The sequence below is a fragment of the Neomonachus schauinslandi genome, chromosome 9 (assembly GCF_002201575.2).
Source record: "Neomonachus schauinslandi chromosome 9, ASM220157v2, whole genome shotgun sequence".
In the NCBI taxonomy this organism is placed as follows: Eukaryota; Metazoa; Chordata; class Mammalia; order Carnivora; family Phocidae; genus Neomonachus; species Neomonachus schauinslandi.
The window spans coordinates 102,921,830-102,946,636 of NC_058411.1; the positions used below are offsets into that span (position 1 = coordinate 102,921,830).

The window sequence follows — 24,807 nt, forward strand, 5'->3', positions numbered from 1 at the left end:
GGCTCCCTGCTCCACGGGAAGCCTGCTTCTCCCTCTCCCACTCCCCCTGCTTGTGTTCCCTCTCTCACTGTGTCTCTCTCTGTCAAATAAATAAATAAAATATAAAAAAAAAAAAAAAACACGATCAGATGAGCTTGCCTTGGGATGTATTTTGTTAAATGCTCACTTGAAAGGCAGTCCTGAAAGTGTAAGCAGGGCATTGATTCTCTCCTGTAAATTATGCTTGAACTTTCGGAAAATAGGCTACTAAGTACTTCAGTAGAATCAACAACGACTTTTTGTTTTGGAATTAAAGGATCTTGAAAAAAAAGATTAAAGAATCTAGACAACAAGTGAAATTATATATTATATTATAATTATATTAATTGTATTATAATTCTATTAATTACATTATAATAGCAGGAAATGTATTGGAAATTATCTGTAGCTTTGTCTAACACTTGGAGTCTAGAGTAGAATTCCTATCAGAAAAATCAACAAGCCCCAGGGTATTCCTTTCTTCTTTGTTATCATGCCCCTCTCAATACACAATCGTTCTTCAGTACACATTATTTCCTTTTCAGTTAAAGTGGCTTCTACAAAGGCCTGAATTACTTAATTCAAACTCATATCCCAGATTCCTGTGGAGATTAGAACAGCATAGAGAATCTGCCGGTCTTTTCTCTTAGCTCATATGCCAAGTAAATGGCTAGAAAGAATTGTAAATATACCTTTGCACGCAGGAGCAGTCTATTACTATAGCTGCGCTTGTATGTTTGTCTTTTAATAATGGGGAAGAATGCATATTAAGGTTAAAAAGTTGGGAAACAAGCAGTGATGTCTAGAAAAAATTCTTTTTTTTAAAAATTTTTTTGAAGATTTTATTTATTTATTTGACAGTGAGAGACACAGCAAGAGAGGGAACACAAGCAGGGGGAGTGGGAGAGGGAGAAGCAGGCTTTCCGCCAAGCAGGGAGCCCGATGCGGGGCTCGATCCCAGGACCCTGGGGTCATGAGCCGAGCCGAAGGCAGACACCCAACGACTGAGCCACCCAGGAGCCCCGATGTCTAGCAAAAATTCTTAATTTAAATGTTTGCTTTGAGGAAGTGCTTCTCCTTTAATTAAGTAAAACACAGAGGATTGTGTGGTGTGAACTTGAAAATTTCAAAGGCCTAGGGCATTATGAAAAGTTGTAGTACATATGTATGAAATATCTGCCTAAATTTGTACAAAAGAATATCTTTAAGTCATGTTAAATAGGTGCGCTTGCTTTGCTCAGGCAGAAGTGCATTTTAATAGACGATAATGACTATAAATGGCATTATATTACATTACATATATTACAAACTGGAGATTACAATCATTAACATATGCTTTATATAAAAAGAATACTTGATCCTTTTTTTTAGGAATACTTTATTCTTGAGGACCTAATAATTTCGTCATAATTTATATGATGTACTAAGTCCTATTATAAAAACAATCTTGTCATAGTCTCTGTCTTCAAGAAGTTGACATTTATTTTTTTTATTTTTTTTTTTAAAGATTTTATCTATTTGTCAGAGGAGAGAAGAGAGAGAGAGAGAACAAGCAGGGGGAGCAACAGGCAGAGAGAGAAGCAGGCTCCCCGCTGAGTAAGGAGCCTGATGTGGGGCTCGATCCCAGATCCTGGGATCACGACCCCAGCTGAAGGCAGTTGCTTAACCGGTTGAGCCAGGCAGGCATCCCCGGAAGTTAACATTTAATTGTCGGAACTGAATAGACACAAACAGGTAAACAATTTGGGTATGTTATATTAATATGAAAAGTAGCAGATTTTTAAGAAGAAACCAAATTTGTACTCACTATTAATGAAAATTCAGAGTATTTTAGGGGTTTTTTTAAAGCTAGAAAATCATATATTTTCCAAATTAATAACAAAGACAATCTATACCCAATGTAAATCAATATACTTATATGATTTTGATGATTTATGTCAATGAAAACATTAGCATAAAAAAGTGAAGCAGGATCCAATTAATGTAATTGCTTAGTTTACACAGCCTAATGGGAATGAAGAACCTATACGTTTAACAGGAAGTCAGCCAACTAAATTTACTGATGGGGGCGCCGGGCAGGCTCAGACAGTGGAGCACAACTCCTGATTATCAGGGTTGTGATTTTGAGCCCCACATTGGGTGTAGAGAGAACTTAAAAAATAAAATCTTTAAAAAATTTTATTGATGAGATATATCAGAGGATATTAAGCTCTCCAGGATAGTCTGGCTAATTCTCCCCAGTCCATTGTCCCAGTGGAGTAGGGAGTAGTGAAACACATATAAGTCTGGCTTCTCGTGTTGAAATATCTTTGACTTTTAAAAAATCACTGCAAAGGGGGCACCTGGGTGGCTCAGTCGGTTAAGCGACTGCCTTCCACTGAGTGATCCCAGGGTCTTGGGATCCAGCCCCTCCTGGGGCTCCCTCTCTGCTCATCCAGGAGCCTGTTTCTCCCTCTGCCGCTCCCTCCGCTCATGCTTTCTCTTGCTCAGTTTCTCTCAAATAAATAAATAAAATCTAAAAATAATAATAATAAAAATAAAAATAAATAAAAATCACTGCAAGGGGCGCCTGGGTGGCTCAGTCCCTTAACCGGTTAAGAGTCTGACTCTTGATTTTGGCTCAGGTCATGATCTCAGGTCGTGAGATTGAGCCCCACCTTGGCATCCAGTTCTTGGCTCAGTGGGGAGTGTGCTTGAGATTTTCTCTCTCCCTCTGCCCCTCCCCCTTGTTCTCTCTCTCTCAAAATAAATAAATAAACCTTTAAGAAAATAAAAAATAAAAATCACTGCGGGATGGGGGATGGCTTAAATCGGTGGTGGGGATTAAAGGCACTTGTGATGAGCACCAGGTGTTACATGGAAGTGTTGAATCACTATATTATACATCTGAAACTAATATTACACTGTACATTAACTGGGATTTAAATTAAAAACTTTAAAAAGGACAATTGTTGGCAGAAAAAAAGTATTATATAAATTAAAAAAAAATCACTACAGAGAATTTATGTGGAAGTTCTTAAAAGCCAAATCCCAGCACCTTTTTTTTTATTAGAGCTCTTTCCCCCCTCCCCCCAAGCTTCCTGGGTTATCTTGGCCTCCCCCGAAAAGACCTGGCTTAAAAAGAATTTAATAGAAAGAGGTTTTAGCAGTAAGAATCTAGGTGGTCCACCAAAGCAAATCCTCACAGTGGTTACTCTAGCTTGCAAGTGCTATTTTATTTTATTTTTTTATTTTTTAAAGATTTTATTTATTTATTTGAGAGAGACAGAAGGAGAGAGAGCACATGAGAGGGGTTAGGGTCAGAGGGAGAAGCAGACTCCCTGCCGAGCAGGGAGCCCGATGAGGGACTTGATCCAGGGACTCCAGGATCATGACCTGAGCCAAAGGCAGTCGCTTAACCAACTGAGCCACCCAGGCGCCCTTTTTAAATTTTTTAAAAATATTTTATTTATTTATTTGACAGAGACACAGCGAGAAAGGGAACACAAACAGGGGAAGTGGGAGAGGGAGAAACAGGCTTCCCGCGGAGCAGGGAGCCCGATGCGGGGCTCGATCCCATGACTCTGGGATCACGACCTGTGCCGAAGGCAGCCGCTTAACGACTGAGCCACCCAGGCACCCGCAAGTGCTATTTTAAATGTTTCACATAAAACCAGAATAATTTAAAGGCTGGCCTCTCAGATTAAGAGTTTTATTTTTCCCTCGACTGTAGTTGTTACAGGTATTTGTACGGTCTTCTCAGCAGAATTCCCGATTCTTAAGCCCTACATCTAACGATTTAGAAGAATCACGCGCAGATGAGCTCTGGTACCAGTGTAAACAATGTCAGGAAGCGGGAAAGAGGAGGCAGCAGGGGTGGGAGGGATCTGTGCTGGGGGCGGTGCCACCGCGAGGGGCGGTGCAGGCTGGCGGAACCCGCGCGAGCTAGGTCGGTGTTGCGAAGGGGACTAGTCCGGCGCAGGACGTGGGGCTGTTGGAGCCCAGCTGGTTCCGGCTGGGAAAAATGGCGGTGGCTGGGGCGGCGTCCCGGGAGCAGCTGGTGGGCTGGTGCACCCAGCAGTTGCGGAAAACTTTCGGCCTGGATGTCAGCGAGGAGATCATGCAGTGAGACCGGTTCGGGTCCCAGGCGGGAAGGAGCTCTGGGATGTGCACTGACTAAGCGAAAGGGGAAGCGGGGAGGACTAGAAAGTTGATGAGAGTGAAGAAGTACGATAAAAGGGTTCTAGGCGCCGAATTTTGACCTCCGGTTTTACAGTTTAGCTCTGGAATAGTGTGTCAGGCTACACAATCGGCCGGTGGGGACTTTTTTCTTAGAAAAACGCCAAATCTCTGATAATTAGACCTCTTAAGACTGTCCCGGGAGCCAGTTTCCTTATAAATTCTGGAGAGAAGGGGCAAGCCAAAAAATTTTCCCCCCAGAAATCCCTTGCTCTGAGCATTTTAGTTTACCGGATCTGGGTTGTGTCAAATAAGACCTGGACTTTAAATTGACGCTGCGGTGGTAAGGTGTAAATAGCTCCTGACTGAGGAGTCCCATTTTCTATTTTCTGTTGTCATTTACCAGTTTTGGAACCTTGGGCATTTTAATTTCCCTCTCTACAAAATGAAAAATTACCAGGGCTTATCTTTAATACTTTATAATTCTTATGAAGTGGAGATGGTGACATAATTTAGGATTTGCTTTCAATTGATTTATCATGTTTGTTGCGCTACATAACTGGTGCTGGGGCAACAAAGACGACTGAGACCATTGGGTTCTGCCTGGTTGATGAGTGGGGAAATGTAAGGTGTTGTGGGAGCACGGAGTAAAGATCTCCCACTAAGATTTGAGAAACTTTGAAGGTTTCCCTCCAGGGATGACTTTAACCCAGAACTAAAGGGTGGGTAGGTGGAAGCGCAGTATTCTGGCGAGGGGAAAACTTCTACAAAAATTGGACTCGATCAAAGAACCTCAAAGTGTTTCTTGATTTGATTCCTTGTACATAGATGGTGAAACCTAAGTTGCCATTTCTAGGGCTTTTGCAGGAAGTGAGTTTCTGAGTTTGGAGAAAACAGACTTGTTGGCAAGGAGAGAATTAAGCCTGTTTTAAAGGTTTTTGTTTTAAACATTGGAATAAACTAATAAAAAAAACCCCAAAACCCTGCCAAATCGTATGGCTTATCTTTATCCTTGTTTGAAGGCAAGAACAGATTAAGTAGTTTTCAGACATTTTTTTTAAAGCAGTGGAATGCTGTCAAATGAGATAATGAGACTTCATAAAGATACCAAACAGAAAAAAAGTCACTCAGTTAAAAACAAAAACAAAAAACCCACAAAGATTGAGGCTACTTTTGATGGATCAACAATGCAGTATGGTTAGATGCAGTCTTTTCCGTCTCAGTACCCACACCCTTTAAAGAACGGTGATCAGAAATTTAAGTTTTTTTTTTTTTTTTTAAGATTTTATTTCTTTATTCATGAGAGACAGAGAGAGAGCGAGGCAGAGGGAGAAGCAGGCTCCCAAGGAGCAGAGAGCCCGATGCGAGACTTGATCCCAGGACCCTGGGATCATGACCTGAGCTGAAGGCAGACGCTTAACCATCTGAGCCACCCAGGCGCCCAGAAATTTAAGTTTTATAGTTGAAGCACTAAGTATGGATAAATACCTGCTTGCATTTTTTTTACTCATAAATATAAGTTCCACGAAATTGTTCAAAACTGAAAAAAACACTGAAGCTACCTATAATATAATGCTATTTGAACTAATTTGACTTTTATTTATTTATTTTTTTTTAAGATTTTTATTTATTTGACAGAGAGAGATAGTGAGAGCAGGAACACAAGCAGGGGGAGTGGGAGAGGGAGAAGCAGGCTTCCTGCCGAGCAGGGAGCCCGATGTGGGACTTGATCCCAGGCCCCTGGGATCATGACCTGAGCCGAAGGCAGACGCTTAACGACTGAGCCATCCAGGCGCCCTGAACTAATTTGACTTTTAGGTTTTTACTAGTTATTGCTCAACAGGCCATGATGCCATGATCAAAGCATTTTTTGTGTAAATTTGCTGTGCTTTGCCTGGTATTTAATTGAAAATTAGTACTATGGAAGTGTGCTAACTTGAAAAATTTGGCATGAGTGGCCTGAATTTTTACAAACAGCACGGAACTACTACGGTCCTAATCAGTGATACATTTATGGAACATTAAGATGTGTACCCAGGATTAGCAAAATAAACTTTGTTCTACAATCTGCCTTAGCTCATGTTTTGGATGACCCTATTTTCATAAGATTTTGCATATAACACATTTGGATGTATGCTGTTCCTTATTATCCTTTGTTAAATAGTTAAAATAACATTTATTCAAATGTTTCTGGAACTCTTTAAATACTTCCCTAGTGGTTTGAATACTCCCCAGTTAAATGATCCCCTGAGGTTCCTTGCAGTTCCTTCTGTGAGAACTTGGTAGCAATTAATCTTTTGATGGGGGCTGCTAAGTTTGGGCATCAAGTTGATTAAACTGTAAAAGTTCTGAAATATAGTTGTGTCTTTTTAATCTATGATGGATTAGAAGATGCTCTTAATGAGGCCCAAAGGCACAGGTTTATTCACTTATAGATCATAACTCTGCAAATGTACCACCACGTTAGGAAAAAACCTTAGTGATGGTACAATCACATGATTTTGTTTTAATTTAAAGGAATGTAGCATTATAATTTTTCTTGTATCCAATACTAGTGTGTCTGAATTACAGTTTATTCAGATCTTATAATGCTTTCATGGTCTGATAAGTTAATTTACAAGTTATTTTTTCAATTCTTTCTTTCCTTGGTATAACAATCACTGTAGAAACCTAAAAAAATCAGAAAAAGATAGAGGAGGAAACTAAAATTACCATAATACCACAACCCAGAGGTAATCATTGTTTGTCTCTTAGTGTTTTTCCTATGCGTATTATAATTTATTTTCAAAACATATTCATCTTAGAGGAAAAAATAAAATAAACTCTTTAATCATACCACTCAGTGGTAATCATTTTAGTATATAACCTTCTGGCCTTTTTTCTACACATAAGTGTATGGATATACACATTTCTTTTAGCAATTGTTATTGCTCTCATATACTCTACATTCTATCCTGTTATTTCACTTACCATTATATGAAAGCAATTTTTTCAGGTCAATAATAATTATTCATAAGTTTCACTTTTAGTAGTGGCATATCACATTTTGTAAAGTCCAAAAACTTGAATTCATTAGTCTTTCCCATCAGTGGATGTTTTAAATAGCTTCTAGTTTTTCATTAATTCAAATAGTGATGCAATCAACTTTTTGCATAAAATTTCCTGTAGAGTCCTATAAATGGAATTACTGGATTATTTTTAAGGCACTTCAAATATATGGGCCTGTCCATTTTTAGAAAAGTTATACTGACTTGTTGAACTATTAGCTCATTTCATTTCTAGGAACCCTATATAACATTTCCTTAAAATAGATCTGCTTATTCTAATGTGATGCTAATCTTTTTTTGTAATTTTTTTTAAAGATTTTATTTTTTTTGAAGTAATCTCTACACCCAACGTGGAGCTCGATCTCAACCCCAAGATTAAGAGTCGAATGCTCTACTGACTGAGCCAGCCAACTGCCCTAATTATAATTTTTGAGAATATTAAATCAATAACTGGTTAGACTGTCATATATACTCATATTTTTGGCAAAAAAGAAATTTTAGGTTTTGTAGTATAAAGATTGAGTCATTTTTATTCTTAGGAAAATAAAATGACTGCAGATATGTAGTTAGAGAAAATATTCCTATGTTAAGGACAGCTCCAAAAGCCTATCTTCAAAACATTAATTCTAATCTTCTAACAAGATTATATGAAGGTTAGATTATGAACTACTTGAGGTCAGGATTTTTGTCCTAATCAAACTTATATCCCTAGCATCTAGCATAGAATTTGGCACAATCCACTTTAACGGATTAACGAATGGTTTGTACCACCTTGATTTCTGTTGTGATTATTGAAAGACATAGTGTAAGCAGGTCTTGTTTCAACAACTTATATTTTTGCTTCCTGAGGTATGTTTTGTCAATTGAGAGTGCTGAAGAGATACGAGAATATGTTACTGACCTCCTTCAGGGAAATGAGGACAAAAAAGGTCAATTCATAGAGGAGCTTATAATGAAATGGCAAAAGAATGATCAGGAGTTGAGTTCTGATGCTTTGCAACAGTCCTTCAAAAAGGATGGTAAGTTAACATAATTGAGGGTTGAAATACTGGTAAATGGGCTGGTTTATAGGACCTGATATTTTCTGTCACTGCTATTTCCTCACAGCTAACTTAAGCAGAATCAAATGTATACATATTTTTATCTCAGTTCTACTCAAACTGTAAAGAATATTGTTTTAGTTCAGACTTTTCTGAACTTTGAAAATACCACAAAATGCTTGTTTGCAGATACAAATGTGGTTTCAGAATAGTTTGAAAAATTTATCCATGGATTAAAAAAAACACTTTTCAGTTATATATATATACCTGGATGAAAGTAAATGTTGACCAATTCTAGTATGAATAGCATTTAGAAGTAACTATTTAGTTAAAAGATACAAAAGATAAACACCAAGCTAAATAACCTAAGTCATTATTATTATACAATCTAAAATATTAGATTTTAATTTACCATTTTAATCCTAGCCAGTAGTCTTTATCATCTACTATCTTGAAAATTATGGCTTAAATATAATTCTGGTTTGAGAGAAAAAGCTAATGTAAAAAGCTGCCTGACTTCATATCTTCACTCTAAATATTAAGCATCATCTTCTCTTTATTAGCTATTAGTTCACCAATGAATCCTGCTATTATTAATCTATGTACATATATATGTATATAATTTTTTTTTCTTTTAAAGAAATGTTAGATGGGCAGAGATCAGGAGACCAGCTAAAGAGGAGTAGGCGGAAAGGAAGAAATAGACAGGAAGTTCCTGCATTTACTGAACCTGACACAACCAGGGAGGTCAAAACACCTTTTGATTTGGCCAAGGTGAGTGCTTATAGAATGAGTCTTTTTCTAGTTCTATGAAAAAGGGGAGGTGACTGATACATTTCAGAGAGCAAAGTGTACAAATTGGTCTAGAGTGGCAATTTTTCAACAAATGCATGAATTTTATGGAGGGAAAGTGATGATGATGATATATTACTTTCTATATGGTAGATTTTTTTGGCAGACTGATTAAATAGTTATTATAAGGACATCTTGGTTAGAAATGAGATTGAGAAAGAGATATATATAATTGGAAAATATTTATTTATAATTTTTTAAAGATTTCATTTATTTATTTGAGAGAGATAGCACAAGCAGCGGAGAGGGGCAGAGGGAGAGGGACAAGCAGACTCCCCGCTGAGCAAGGAGCCCGATGTGGGGCTTGATCCCAGGACCTGGAGATCATGACCTGAGCTGACCTCAGCAGATGCCTAACTGATTGAGCCACCCAGGTGCCCCTAAATGGAAAATATTTAATGAAAGTCACCAGGACTTCAACTTCAATATTTTCTGTATGTGTGTGTGGATTTTTACTAAAAGAATGAACAATTCTATCTGTTACTAGGAGTGTTCCTACTTGGGCCATCTACTACTGCCACTGCCATCATTATCATTTAGTTTTTAGAGTTTTTTCGTATTTTTTCATGGTTCTCAAAATAGCCCTGTGAAGTAAGCAGAAATATTTATAATCAAGGAAATTTGACAAACTAAATTTCCCAATAGAAGGGAATAGTTAATTATGCTAAGATGGAAGAGAGGTGATCAAAAAACTCTGAGTGTGATGACCATGCAAAAAAAAAATGTGGAAAAGTATTTGCAAAATAATGTTAAGTTAAAGGGAAAAGAATAGAGACTTAAGCCTTTTATCAAGCAGGATAAAATAAGCAAGAAGCATCACAAGCAAAAGGTAAAACACAAATGACCAATAAACATTAAAAGATATTTCTTTACCAGTTTGTCACCCTAATTGCCTGGGACTTTCTCAGTTTTAGCACTATAGGTCCAGTATTCTGAGATTTTCCTAAGTCCTATGCCAACCAGGATGGTTGGTTACTCTACTGGTAATCAAATAAATACACATTAAATCCCTGAGATATTGCCTATAATTTTAAATTGTTAAAGATTTTTAAAATAGAATACTCAGTGATGGTGAAGTTGTATTTGTACAGGAACCTCTTGTACACTATTGGTGGCAATGTAAATTGGTTTAAGCTTTCTGGGGGACAGTTTGGCAGCATATATCAAGAACCATAGAAATGGGGGCGCCTGGGTGGCTCAGTTGTTAAGCATCTGCCTTCAGCTCAGGCCATGATCCCAGGGTTCTGGGATCAAGCCCCGCATCAGGCTCCCTGCTCTGCAGGAAGCCTGCTTCTCCTTCTCCCACTCCCCCTGCTTGTGTTCCCTCTCTCGCTGTGTCTCTCTCTGTCAAAAAAATAAATAAAATCTTTAAAAAAAAAAAAAAAGAACCATAGAAGTGTTCATATCCTTTTGACTTACTAATATGACTAAAAAATCTAATGTAAGAAAGTAATCAGAAATGCATGCAAAGGGGCGCCTGGGTGACTCAGTTGGTTAAGCCACCAACTCTTCGTTTCGGCTCAGGTCGTGATCCCAGGGTCATGAGATTGAGCCCCATGTCAGGCTCCACAGTTAGTGGAGAGTCAGCTTGGGACTCTCTCTCTCCCTCTCCCTCAGCCCCTTCCCACAGCGCTCTCCCTCTCTAAAATAAATAAATAAATCTTAAAAAAAAAAAAGAAACACGCAAACAAACTTGAAAATTTGAATTGACCTGTTTAACAGTAAGAGAAAGATTAAACTAATTATGGTTCCCTCGGGCACCGGGTGGCTCAGTCGTTAAGCATCTGCCTTCAGCTCAGGTCATGATCCCAGGGACCTGGGATCAAGGCCCGCATCAGCCTCACCGCTCAATGGGAAGCCTGGTTCTCCCTCTCCCACTCCCCCTGCTTGTGTTCCCTCTCTCGCTCTCTCTCTCTGTCAAAAAATAAATAAAATTTTTACTTTTTTTTTTTTTTAAGATTTTATTTATTTATTTGAGAGAGAGAGAATGAGAGACAGAGAGCATGAGAGGGAGGAGGGTCAGAGGGAGAAGCAGACTCCCTGCCGAGCAGGGAGCCCGATGCGGGACTCGATCCTGGGACTCCAGGATCATGACCTGAGCCGAAGGCAGTCGCTTAACCAACTGAGCCACCCAGGCGCCCCAATAAATAAAATTTTTAATAAAAAAAAAATTATGGTTCCCTCATTTGATAGAATACCATGCAACTAATAAAATTGTTCTCTAAAATATATAATTTGGGAAAACACTCATAAAATATTGAGTGAAAAATGCATGAATAAAATATGTATGTTTGATTTTTTGTGTTTAAAAATTACTTATTGTGTATACACACAAACATACTTTCACACACATACACATACAAACCTAGGAATGCTATAAGGAAAATGTTAAAACTGGTGTTTCTTCGGGTAATATGATAATAAGTGTTTTAATTTTTCCTCTTTATACTCTTATATTTTCTATTTTTTATTTTTACAATGAACAATAATAGTTTTTTTAAAAAAAACAGCTTTATTGAGGTGTAATTGACATACTTAAGATGTACAATTGGTAAATTTTTTTACCATCTTAACCATTTTTAAATGTACAGGTTAGTAGTATTAAAAGTACTTTCATATTGTTGTGCAGTACATCTCCAGAACATTTTCATCTTGCAAAGCTAAAACTCTGTACCCATTAAACAGCTCCCCATTTTCTCCTCCTCCCAGTCCCTGTCAACCACCATTCTACTTTCTGTTTCTTTTTTCTTTTTTTTTTTTTTTTAAAGATTTTATTTATTTATTTGAGACAGAGAGAATGAGAGACAGAGAGCACGAGAGGGAGGAAGGTCAGAGGGAGAAGCAGACTCCCTGCTGAGCAGGGAGCCCGATGTGGGACTCGATCCTGGGACTCCAGGATCATGACCTGAGCCGAAGGCAGTCGCTTAACCAACTGAGCCACCCAGGCGCCCTTCTTTTTTTTTTTTTTAAAGATTTTATTTATTTATTTGAGAGAGAGAATGAGAGACAGAGAGCACGAGAGGGAAGAGGATCAGAGGGAGAAATAGACTCCCCGCTGAGCAGGGAGCCCGATGCGGGACTCGATCCCGGGACTCCAGGATCATGACCTGAGCCGAAGGCAGCCGCTTAACCAACTGAGCCACCCAGGTGCCCCTACTTTCTGTTTCTATGAATTCGACTCTTTTACATCTAAGTGGAATCAAACAGTATTTGTCTTTTTGTGCCTGGCTTATTTCACATAGCATAGGGCTCTCAAGGCTCATTTCTGTTGTAGTATATGACAGAATTTCCTTCTTTTTTAAGGCTAAATAATATTCCATTTTATGTATACACATTTTGTTTATCCATTCATCCCTCAATGTACATTTGAGTTGTTTTCACTTTTTGGCTGTTGTGAATAGTGCTGCTCTGAACATGGATGTGCAATTATCTCTTCAGGACCCTACTTTCAATCCTTTTGGATGTATACTCAGAAGTGGGATTGCTGGATCATATGGTAGTTCATAAATAGACTTTTTTAGATGGAAAAAAAAACCCCCCAGAATAATGACTAATATAATAAAGACCCATGTACTTACCACCCAGAATTGACAATTCTTAACATTTTTTTTGTGTTTTCTTCACTTTTTGTATTCTTTTTTATTATTTATTAATTTATTTATTATTACTTTTTTTTTAAAGATTTTATTTATTTGACAGAGAGAGACACAGCGAGAAAGGAACACAAGCAGGGGGGAGTGGGAGAGGGAGAAGCAGGCCTCCCAGCGAGCAGGGAGCCCAACACGGGGTTCGATCCCAGGACCCTGGGATCATGACCTGAGCCGAAGGCAGATGCCCAACGACTGAGCCACCCAGGCACCCCTGTATTCTTTTTTAAAATAAAATAAACGAGGGAGCACCTGGCAGGCTCAGTCAGTAGAACATGTGACTCTTAATCTTGTGGTCATGAGTTTGAGCCCCATATTGGGTGTAGAGATTACATAAAATAAAATGAAATAAAATAAAAGGAACCTTACAAAGAACGTTGAAATTCTCTTTGTTCTCTCTACCCACTGGTTCTTGATTTTGCCCCTCAGGGAATATGTCTGGAAACATTTTGACTGTCACAACATGGGGCAAAAGGGTGCTACTGGCATCTAGTGAGTAGAAGTCAAGGATGCTCCTAAACATCCTGCTTAACACAGGAGAGCCTCCTTTGTTAACAAAAAACATCAGTAATGCTTAGGTTGAGAAACTAGTACACACTTCTATTTCCTACCACCCTGCAGATGATTACTATCATGAATTTGGTATGAATCTTAATAGTCTATTTTTTCACATATAGAAGTACATTAATATATAGTATAGTTTTGTGTGATTTTTTAAAATGTAGACAAATAGCATATTGTCATTTTGCAGGCCCTTTTGAGAGCTATCCATGGTGACACATAGATTTGGTTTGTTTCTCTTAATTCCTATATAATATTCCACTGATTTAATTTCTCCATTAATTCATAAATGCACTTTTATCTTGTTTATAAGAGTTTGCTGTTGTGAATACTGCAGTGGACATTCTTGTACGTATTTCCTCCAGGTACATTTGAGAGTTTTTCTAGGATGTATTTACCTGTTATTAGAATTGCTGGATTATAGGCTTTGTTAATTTTTCTTTTATTGAAACTACTAAATTAATTTCTGAAGTAGTTGTACCAATTTTATCCTCCTTCCATCAAGGTAGCAATTTCCGTTGTCTCCGTCTTTGCCAATACATAATATTGTGAAGCCTTTAAAGTTTTGCCCTTTTTAAAAAAAAATCTTATTTTTATTTTATTTTTCATTTATTTAATTTTAATTTTTTTTTAAGTAATCTCTACACCCAATGTGGGATTTGAACTTACAACCCTGAGATCAAGGGTCACATACTTTACTGACTGAGCCAGCCAGGCACTGCAAGTTTTGCCTATTTTAAGTATAAGAAATGGCACTTAATTTTACTTTGCATACACATGAATTCTAAATTGAGGGTGTGTCATTTTGGGAGAGTTTGTTGATTTATTTTTGGTTTCCAATTTTTTGGACTTTTGGGTTATTATGAACTACTTACTCATATTCTTCACCTGCTTTTCTACTGAGTTGATAGTCTTGTTCAAATTGATTTATAGGAGTTCTTTATGTATTCTGTGTGTGCTTTTTTTTTTTTTTTGAAGATTTTATTTATTTATTTGACAGAAAGAGACACAGCAAGAGAGGGAACACAAGCAGGGGGAGTGGGAGAGGGAGAAGCAGGCTCCCGCTGAGCAGGAAGCCCGATGCAGGGCTTGATCCCGGGGCCCTGGGATCATGACCTGAGCTGAAGGCAGACGCCCAACGACTGAGCCACCCAGGCACCCCTGTGTGTGATTTTTTTTTTTTTAAAGATTTTATTTATTTGAGAGAGAGAGAATGAGAGACAGAGAGCATGAGAGGGAGGAGGGTCAGAGGGAGAAGCCCGATGCGGGACTCGATCCTGGGACTCCAGGATCATGACCTGAGCCGAAGGCAGTCGCTTAACCAACTGAGCCACCCAGGCGCCCAGTGTGTGATGTTTTTATTAAGTATGTTGTAGCTCTCTACTGGTCTGTGTTATTCCTTTGTGTTATCTTTTGACTCACAGGAATTTTTAATTTTAATGTAGTTATATGTATTGATCTTTTTCTTTGTTTTATGCTTTTTATGGCTTACTTAAGTCTTAAGGCATTTTTCCCATCCCAAAGTGAAAAATATATTCTAAATTTTCCTCTAATAGTTTAAAAGTTACAGTTTTCACATTTAGGTTTGTAATCCATCTGAACATTATTTTGAGTAATTTTTGTATTACTCTTATCAGTAAAATTACCTGTTTTTAAAGTAGAAGATGTATTACATAGATATGTGTGAATGTATATTTTATAGGTGGTGACTGCAAGTGTATAGAATCTTAATAAGGTAAAACTGTAGTGGGAGCATAAAGAGAATATTTTCCGGTCAGAGTGATCAAATCATGGATAACATTTTTTTTTCTTTTAAGTAAGCTCCATGCCCAACGTGGGGCTTGAACTCATGACCCCAAGACCAAGAGTTGCATGCTCCACTGACTGAGCCAGCCAGGTGCCCCAAATAATGGATAAAATTTTTAAAGCCTTATTTCATTTTTTAAAGAATAATCATGGGGGCACTTGGGTGGCTCAGTCAGTGGAGCCTCTGACTCTTGGTTTCATCTCAGGTCATGATCTCAGGGTTGTGAGATTGAGCCCCATGTTGGGGCTCAGCACTGAGTCTGCTTGGGTTTCTCTCCCTCTGCCTCTCTCCCAGCTCGTGTGCATGTGTACTCTCTCACGCATACTCTCCCTCTCAAATAAATAAATCTTTAAAGATAAATAAGTGGGACGCCTGGGTGGCTCAGTCGGTTAGGCGTCTGCCTTCGGCTCTGGTCATGATCCCAGGGTCCTGGGATCGAGTCCCGCATCGGGCTCCCTGCTCCGCAGGGAGCCTGCTTCTCCCTCTGCCTCTGTCTCTCTCTCTGTCTCTCATGAATAAATAAATAAAATCTTAAAAAAAAAAAAGATAAATAAGTAAAATAATCATTAAATAATAGCATAAATACAATAATGAAAGGAAAGATAGAAAAGACAGTCAAAATTTTTAAAAGTAATTATAGATTGTGAAAACTCCTGTGAAAAAAATAAAAAGGGCAGTGTGATAGGCAGTAGTTGGTAGGAAGGGAGCTAGTTTATATAGGGTATTCAGGGAAAGCCTCTCTGAGGAGTTCTCATATACATAATGGGAAATGAGTATACATTGAGAAATACAGTAGAGAAGGGAAGAACAAGACAAGCAAGAAAATTCATAGCATATCACCGCACTGCTTAAAACCATTCACTGGCTTCCCACTGTGCTGAGAATAAAAATCCAAGCTACTTATAACGCTCTAAAAAGCTTTAGATATGGCCTCCAGGTGCTCTCCAACTTCATCTACATATCACTCTTCCCCTGTTCACTATGTGCCAGCCACAGAGTCTTCTCATAGTTCCCAGAACACCTATCCCCCATCTCCCCTTTGCACTTGTCATTCCTTCAGTCTGAACTGTTCCTAGCCCATCTCTTTATATACTGGTTCCTTCTCAATGTTCAGTTCTTAGCTATAATTTCACTCCCTCAGAGTGAAATGTTAATGTTACTGGATAATTTAATGGGAGTCAAATACAAGTTTCTGTTTAGAGATTTTAATCTCCTCACCACCATCACTGATAGCCAAAGATACAATGGACTAGTGTGAAAAAATGACAGCCTGTTAGATTAGATAAAATCTGTAGCACTTTTTTAGATTTTAATTTTTACCCAAATTGACTTAAATTATCTCTATATCTCAATTCTTGGCTTTGGACTTTAGGGTGTGTCACCTCTTTATACTTAGCAAAGAATTGTTCTCTTCCTTGTAGTAATTTTCCCAACCATTAGAACTCTTAAGATTTTTCTTCTCTGGGGACGCCTAGGTGCTCGGTTGGTTAAGTATCTGCCTTTGGCTCAGGTCATGATCCCAGGGTCGTGGGATCGAGTCCTGCATTGGGCTCTCTGCTGAGCAGAGAGAGAGCCTGCTTCTCCCTCTGCCTGCTGCCCCCCTACTTGTGCTCTCTATCTCTTCCTCTGACAAATAAAATCTTAAAAAAAAAAAAAAGATTTTTTTTCTCTGAAAAGGGAAAGCAAGAGGCATCTATACAATTAAGTGTCTGAATGTTTATGTCCCCCCACCCAAATTTATATGTTAAATGCTAGTGTGATTATATTAGGAAGTGGGGCCTTTAGGAGGTTCTTAGGTCATGAAGGTGGAGCCCTCATGAATGGGATTACTATTCTTTTTTTTTTTTTTTAAGATTTTTAAAAATTTATTTGCCAGAGAGAGAGAGAGCACAAGGAGGGGGAGCGACAGGCAGAGGGAGTAGCAGGCTCCCCCCTGAGCAAGGAGCCCATGAATCGATCCTAGGACCCTGGGATCATGACCTGAACCAAAGGCAAATGCTTAATCAATTGAGCCATCCAGGCATCCCTGGGATTAGTATTGTAAAAGAGATCCCACAGAGCTCCCTAGCCTTATTGTGTCATGAGATAGTGATCTAGAAGAAATCATTCCTGTGACCTGGAAGAGGGTCACCAACCATGTTGGCACTCTGATCTTAGACTTCCAGCCTTTAGAACTGTGAGAAATAAATTTCTATTTGTTTATAAGCTACCCAGTCTGTGATATTTTATTATAGCAGCTTGACTGGTCTAAGACAGAGGCTGATAAATATAGTTCTCTTTTAAAAATTTTTATTTTATAACATATATACAGAAGTGAACAGATGTATTTTCACAAACTGACCATACCTATATAGCCAGAAACAAAACATTACCATTCCTCTAGAGGTCCCCCATTTTGCCCCAAAATGACATCCCTCCCAAGGGAAAACACCTTCCTGACTTTTAACACCATAGGTTAGCTTTGCCTGCTTATGAATTTTGTGTAAATGGAGCTAAATAGTATGTACTCTTTAGTGTCTGGCTTCTTTGAATTAACATGGTTTATAAGAATTATCCATATTGTTTTGTATAGCTATACTTTTTCATTCTCATTGCTACAGAGGATTCTATTAAGTGAGTACATCAATCTGTTGAACATTTGGATCGTTTTCAATTCCAGTGTTATAATGAACATTCTTGTACATGTCTCTGATGAACATTTTTACACATTTCTGTTGCGTATATATCCAAAAACTGAAATGCTGGGTCACAAGATATGCGTATGTTCAGCTTTAGTAGATACCAGTTTATACTCCCCAACAGTGTATGAAAGCGTTAATTGTTCTTCCTGTATCCTTGCCAGCACTCCGTATTTTCTTTCCTTTTCAATTAAGCCATTCTGGTTGGTGTTGCATTTTGGCTTTTATTTTGCATTATCTTTTTTTTTTTTTTTTTTAAGATTTTATTTATTTACCCGACAGAGACACAGCGAGAGAGGGAATACAAGCAGGGGGAGTGGCAGAGGGAGAAGCAGGCTTCCCGCGGAGCAGGGAGCCCGATGCGGGGCTCGATCCCAGGACCCTGGGATCATGACCTGAGCCGAAGGCAGACGCCCAACGAGTGAGCCACCCAGGCGCCCCTATTTTGCATTATCTTGATGAGTAACGAAGTTCATTAAGCACCTTTTCGGGTGTCTGGTGACCAGTTGGATATTTTCTTTTATGAAGTTCCTGTTTAGATCTTTTGCCCATTTTTCTATTGTGTCATCTTTTTCTTATGGAGCTAATTTTTTAAAATTTTTTTAAGATTTATTTATTTATTTTATTTATTTAATTTTAAAAAAATTTAAGATTTTATTTATTTATTTGACAGAGATAGAGACAGTGAGAGAGGGAACACGAGCAGGGGGTAGTGGGAGAGGGAGAAGCAGGCTTCCCACGGAGCAGGGAGCCTGATGCGGGGCTCGATCCCAGGACCCTGGGATCATGACCTGAGCTGAAGGCAGATGCTTAACAACTGAGCCACCCAGGCGCCCCAAGATTTATTTATTTATTTTAGAGAGAGAGAGTAAGGGCACGAATAGGGGGAGGGGCAGAGGGAAAGGGGAGAGAGAGACTCCTAAGCAGACTCCCTGCTGAGCTTTGAGCCCAACTCGGGGCTTGATCTCACGACTCTGAGATCATGACCTAAGCCAAAATCAAAAGTCGGAAGCTTAACCACCTGAGCCACCCAAGCACCCCTTTCTTGATTTTTCTTATTTTATTGATCATATTTCCAAATCTGTGAGTATCATCTGCTTTTAGGGACATTTTTGTTTCTTATGATCTGCACTTTAGCTTTGCTTAAATATGCCACATAAATAGCTTTTACTGCTACATTTACCTTCCACCAGCTATAATAGAGGACTGAAAGCTACTAGCAGAAAAGGCAAGGCATATCAGCTAGTTTTTCTAGAATATAACCTTTCTTCAGACCTTTGATGATAATCCTTAATTTGTATTTCTCCCACTCCTTTCCTTCTGTCATGGTTCCTAGGTAGTGTATAAGTCGTCATTGAACAGAACTGAGGTTTTTCTCTTCTTGATTGTTTGCGTTATCATTAATTATTTGATGTTATTTCTGATATCTTTGTATAATTAGGCACAAGAGAACAGCAACTCCTTAAAGAAGAAGACAAAGTTTGTCAGTTTATACACAAAAGAGGGACAGGACAGGCTTGCCGTCCTGATCCCTGGTCGCCATCCTTGTGATTGCCTGGGCCAGAAACACAAGCTGATCAATAACTGTCTGATCTGTGGGCGCATTGTCTGTGAACAGGAGGGCTCTGGCCCCTGCTTTTTCTGTGGTACTCTGGTAAATTGTTTCTTTTATATTTTATTTTACTGTCCTTTGGCTGAATACGTAGGGACATTCACATCCCCACTAATTTCTCTTTTTCTTAGGAAATTTGTTCCCTCCAATGTCCAGTGAACTCTAGTAGCAAGAATTTGATTAGTCAAAAACCCAAGGTTATGTCTTAGTACTGAGGCCTATTCGTGAGAAGAGTTTTGAGTATATACATTGTTGAGGACTCCAAGTCTTATACTGTAACATAATTCTCATATTATTATAGCTTCTATTTCCTTTTCATCTTCATTGTCTGAGAGAATGACTTCAAGAGTGTGGCAGTAATAACTGTCTTACAAACACCCTAACAAGTTGTCTAGAAAACTTACTCTGCCAGTTGAGCAGGCTGGCAGAAGCAGTGGCATTAGATGTTGGTGAAGACATCCATTTTATATTGTTTTGTTTTTTCTTCTCTCATGGGTCCTTTAATTATTCAGTACACTCAAAAAATAAGCTGATAGTGGATGACCTGAAAAATGTAGTGTCTTCCATCAAAAATATTCATAAAACAAAAACAAAAATTCATCAGACAGCAGTAAATATCCTCTCCTATGGGGCTTTCTCTAGAGAAATGCCCTGTGGCTGCTGGCAGAAACTTTGTGTGCCACTGAGGCAACTTCTAGGCAATTTCAGTGTTTTCCACTAGATCTCTTGCATCCTTCAGTTCATGAATCAGAGTAATGTAAAGCAAATTGGCTTTGAAGTCTTACAGCTTTGTAAACTCAGTATGAAATTGTTTTGTTTTGTTTTTTGTATAGGTTTTTTTTTTTTAAGATTTTTAAAAATTTATTTATTTCACAGAGAGAGACACAGTGAGAGAGGGAACACAAGCAGGGGGAGTGGGAGAGGGAGAAGCAGGCTTCCCGTGGAGCAGGGAGCCCGATGCGGGGCTCGATCCCAGGACCCTGGGACCATGACCTGAGCCGAAGGCAGATGCTTAACGACTGAGCCAAACGACTGTTTTTAAGTAACTCCTTTTTTGCCTTCCTTCTTATAGTTGCAGTGATTTTATAATAAACAGAACTTTTTCTTTGCTTAATATATTCATTTTATAAGTAGGTAATATTTGAAGGCAAAGAAATGAAATATATATAGTATAAAAGTATAAAAGTTAGACTAATTTTCACTGATGGCACTGTGATTTGCTTTTTCTGGTTCTTTCTAATAAGACATCTACTTATAACTTCTTTTGTAAGACTTGGATTTTATAATTAGAACTGGAAGTCTTTTTAAGAAACGTGTTTATTTTTCCCAGTATTCTCAGTGATGGCAAATCTTTGTCCTTTGAAAGTAGGTTAGATTTTTTTTTCTTTTTTTTTTTTAACTATCAAATCATTCAGGGATACTTCCAGTGAGATAAGTTTTTTCTGTGGTTCATAAAAGAAGGGATGAGTAGAAAGAGACTAGGGCAAACTCATTTGGATATGTATATTTTTGGTGTATTTGCTTGGATTAAAAAAACACCAACAGTCTCATTATTTTATTGCCGTATCTAATGTGTAATTTGAGGTTACATTTTAGGATATCAAGCAAACAAAATTAATGTAACTTGGATCATGTGTCTTACACTTATTACTTTATAGGTATGTACTCGTGAAGAACAGGATATTTTACAGCGTGACTCAAACAAGAGCCAGAAACTGCTGAAGAAGCTAATGTCAGGTAGGCAGCAATCTTCTGATTGGATCATCATGGTGGTGGGTACATCTTGTTGTATCTGTGATTGTTTCTTTCTTGTACCCTGCTATGCAAGATGCAGTTTATTCATCCATTTATTCTACAATCATTTATTTTTTTAAAGTTATTAAAACCACCTAACATTGAGCAAAAAACTACTAATAATATTGGATTATAACCCAAAGAATAAAATTAATGTCCTGAATCAAATGAATAAGTTAAATGGGAGAGAAGGGACAGCTCTTTATTATAGAAGAATTCCAATTATTGCCATGAAGGAATGAGGGTTATAGAAAATCGCCATTTAGAACACCACAGTTTTAGTAATTGCCACGAGCAAGATCCACTAATTGATGCTAAAATTGTTGGATGAAAGTTTAGGAATAGGAGATTTGCAAGTTCATGAAAAACCAGGAAAGACTGAAGAATTATCACAGATTAGAGGACGCTGAGACATGACAAGTAACTGCAGTGTGGGATTCTGAATTGGATCCTAGAACAGGAAAATAACGTTAATGGCAAAAATGTTGGAATCCAAATAAAGACTGTAATTTAGTTAATAGTATTGTACTAATGTTAATTTCTTTGGATAATTACACTATGGTTATGTAAGATAAGGTATTAACATTAAGGGAAGCCTACTGAAAGTTATACAGAAGTCTACTTTTTTTTTTTTTTTGGCAACTCTTTTCTAAGTCTTACATAGTTGAAAAACACATGGTAAAAATAGTTAAGGATGGGGCACCTGGCTGGCTCATTTGGTGGAGCATGCAACTCTTGATCTCAGAGTTGTGAGTTTGAGCCCCATGTTGGGTGTAGAGATTACTTAAATAAAAACTTAAAAATAAGATTTTATTTTTAAAAAAATTTTTTAAATTTTATTTACTTATTTATTTTACAGATTTTATTTGAGAGAGAAAGAGCAGGCGTGGGTGGGGGGGCAGAGGAAGAGGGAGAAGCAGGCTCCCCTCTGAGCAGGGAGCCCCATGCGGAGCTCAAACCCATGATCCTGAGATATTAACTGACGACTGAGCCACCCAGGCGCCCCCATGGTTTTTTTTTTTTTATAAAGATTGATTGATTGGTATTATAAAGTAGTGATCATAGTGTGTATAGAACTTTATGTTTTCCGGAGCACCTGGGTGGCTCAGTCGTTAAGTGTCTGCCTTTGGCTCAGGTCATGATCACAGAGTTCTGGGATCGAGCTCCGCATTGGGCTCCCTGCTCAGTGGGGAGCCTGCTTCTCCCTCTCCCACTCCCCCTGCTTCTGTTCCCTCTCTTGCTGTGTCTCTCTGTCAAATAAGTAAATAAAATCTTCAAAAAAAAGAACTTTATGTTTTCCTTTTTTTCAATTGGTATTTTACAATTAGTTTCTATGTTGCTATCTGTTCTTCATATTTATTGTTTTTAGTGGCTAAGAATAGTCTGTTAACTTGAATTATTGTAATTTGATCACCTACTTTTCAGTTACTGGATATTTTGACTCTTAAATCTTTCAGTTTATTTCCCTGGGATAAATTCTTGAGAATCAGATTATTGAGTCAAAGAATATGATTTTTTTTTTTTTTTAAAGTAGTCTCTACACCCTACATGAGAGGCTTGAACTCACAACCCTGAGATCAGGAGTTGCATGTTTCACTGACTGAGCCAGGCAGGTGCCACAAAGAATATGATTCTTTAGGGGCACCTAGGTGGCTCAGTCTGTTAGGTGTCTAATTCTTGATTTTGGCTTAGGTCATGATCTCAGGTTTGTGAGACCGAGCCCTGCAATAGGCTCCGCACTGGACATGGAGCCTGCTTAAGATTTTCTCACTCTCCCTCTGCCTTTCCCCCCTCTCTCCCCCTCTCTTAAAAAAAAAAAAAAAAGAAAGGATTTTTAAATTTATTTTTATTCTTTTAACAATATGATTTAAAAAATTGATGTGTAATTGACATACAATTTAATATTAGTTTCAGGTGTACAACATAGTGATTGACAATTGTGTATGTTGTGAGGTGCTCACCACAAGTGTAGTTACTACCATCCATCACCATATGATGCTATTAAAATACCATTGACTAGGGGTACCTGGGTAGCTTAGTCGGTTGGGCGTGTGCCTTCAGCTCAGGTCATGATCCCAGAGTTCCAGGATCGAGTCCTGCATTGGGCTCCCTACTCGGCGGGGAGTCTCCTTCTTCATCTGCCCCTCACCCCACTCGTGCTCTCTCTCTGTCAAATAAATAAATAGAATCTTAAAAAAAAAAGAATTAAAAAAATACCATTGACTATATTCCCTGTGCTGTACCTTTTATCCCTGTGACTTAATCATTACATAAGTGGAAGCCGTTACCTCCCCACTCCCCTTCATCCCTTTTTGCCCATCTCCCCCTTTCCACCGCCCCCCCGGCAACCACCAGTTTTTCTCTGTATCTGTGGGTCTGTTTCTGCTTTTGTTTGTTTTGTTTTGTTTTTTAGATTCCACATATAAGTGAAATCATACGGTATTTGTCTTTAATATGATCATTTTGACACTGAAAATGTATTTGCCATATTACTTTACCAAAATATACCAATCTGTAACAGGATAGTGACTAAAACCTGTCACTTGAATTTTGACATTTCAAATATTTTTATCTCTGTACTTAAACATTTTTTTATTGAAGGGGCACCTGGGTGGCTCAGATGGTTGGGCGTTGGCCTTTCTGCTCAGATCATGATCTCCGGGTCCTGGGATTGAGCCCCATGTCGGGTTCCCGGCTCAGCTGGGAGCCTGCTTTTCCCTCTCCCTCTGCCTCTTCCCTTGCATGTGCTCTCTGTGTGTGTCTCTCTCTCAAATGAATGAATAAAATCTTTTTTTTTTTTTTTTTTAAGATTTTATTCATTCATTTGACAGAGAGAGACACAGCGAGAGAGGGAACACAAGCAGGGGGAGGGGGAGAAGGAGAAGCAGGCTTCCCGCGGAGCGGGGAGCCTGATGCGGGGCTTGATCCCAGGACCCTGAGATCATGACCTGAGCCGAAGGCAGACGCTTAACGACTGAGCCACCCAGGCGTCCCATGAATAAATAAAATCTGTAAAAAAATTTTTTATTGAAGAAGTTGAACATGTCTCCCTATCTTTTCAGTTAGGATTTAAGATCATTATTATAAGAAAAGTTAGTTCTAAGTGTTTTTCTTATATTCAGAACACAAGAATCTCTCTAATCTTAAAAGAGAGGCTTTTTTTTTTTCCCAAAGATTTTATTTATTTATTTGAGAGAGAGAGAATGAGAGACAGAGAGCATGAGAGGGAGGAGGGTCAGAGGGAGAAGCAGACTCCCTGCTGAGCAGGGAGCCCGATGCGGGACTCGATCCCGGGACTCCAGGATCATGACCTGAGCCGAAGGCAGTCGCTCAACCAACTGAGCCACCCAGGCGCCCTGAGGCTTTTTTTTTTTTTTTAAGGATTTTATTTATTTATTTATTTGACAGAGAGAGACACAGTGAGAGAGGGAACACAAGCAGGCGGAGTGGGGGAGGGAGAAGCAGGCTTCCCTCAGAGCAGGGAGCCCGATACGGGGCTTGATCCCAGGACCCGGGGATCATGACCTAAGCCAAAGGCAGACACTTAACGACTGAGCCACCCAGGCACCCCTTAAAAGAGAGTTTTGACAGGA

At 38.6% G+C, this 24,807-nt stretch overlaps 1 protein-coding gene across 1 annotated transcript in view; it reads left to right on the top strand.

Annotated features, from left to right (window-relative positions):
* Positions 1-4,007: 4,007 nt before the first annotated feature.
* Positions 4,008-24,807, top strand: part of TRIP4 (thyroid hormone receptor interactor 4) — a 63,812-nt gene continuing 43,012 nt past the window's right edge. Inside the window, exons 1-5 of the mRNA XM_021693934.1 lie at positions 4,008-4,122; positions 8,073-8,242; positions 8,904-9,037; positions 19,250-19,462; positions 21,079-21,157. Coding sequence (XP_021549609.1) covers positions 4,022-4,122; positions 8,073-8,242; positions 8,904-9,037; positions 19,250-19,462; positions 21,079-21,157 — 697 coding nt within the window. The 5' untranslated portion in view covers positions 4,008-4,021. The remainder of the gene's footprint in view (positions 4,123-8,072; positions 8,243-8,903; positions 9,038-19,249; positions 19,463-21,078; positions 21,158-24,807) is intronic.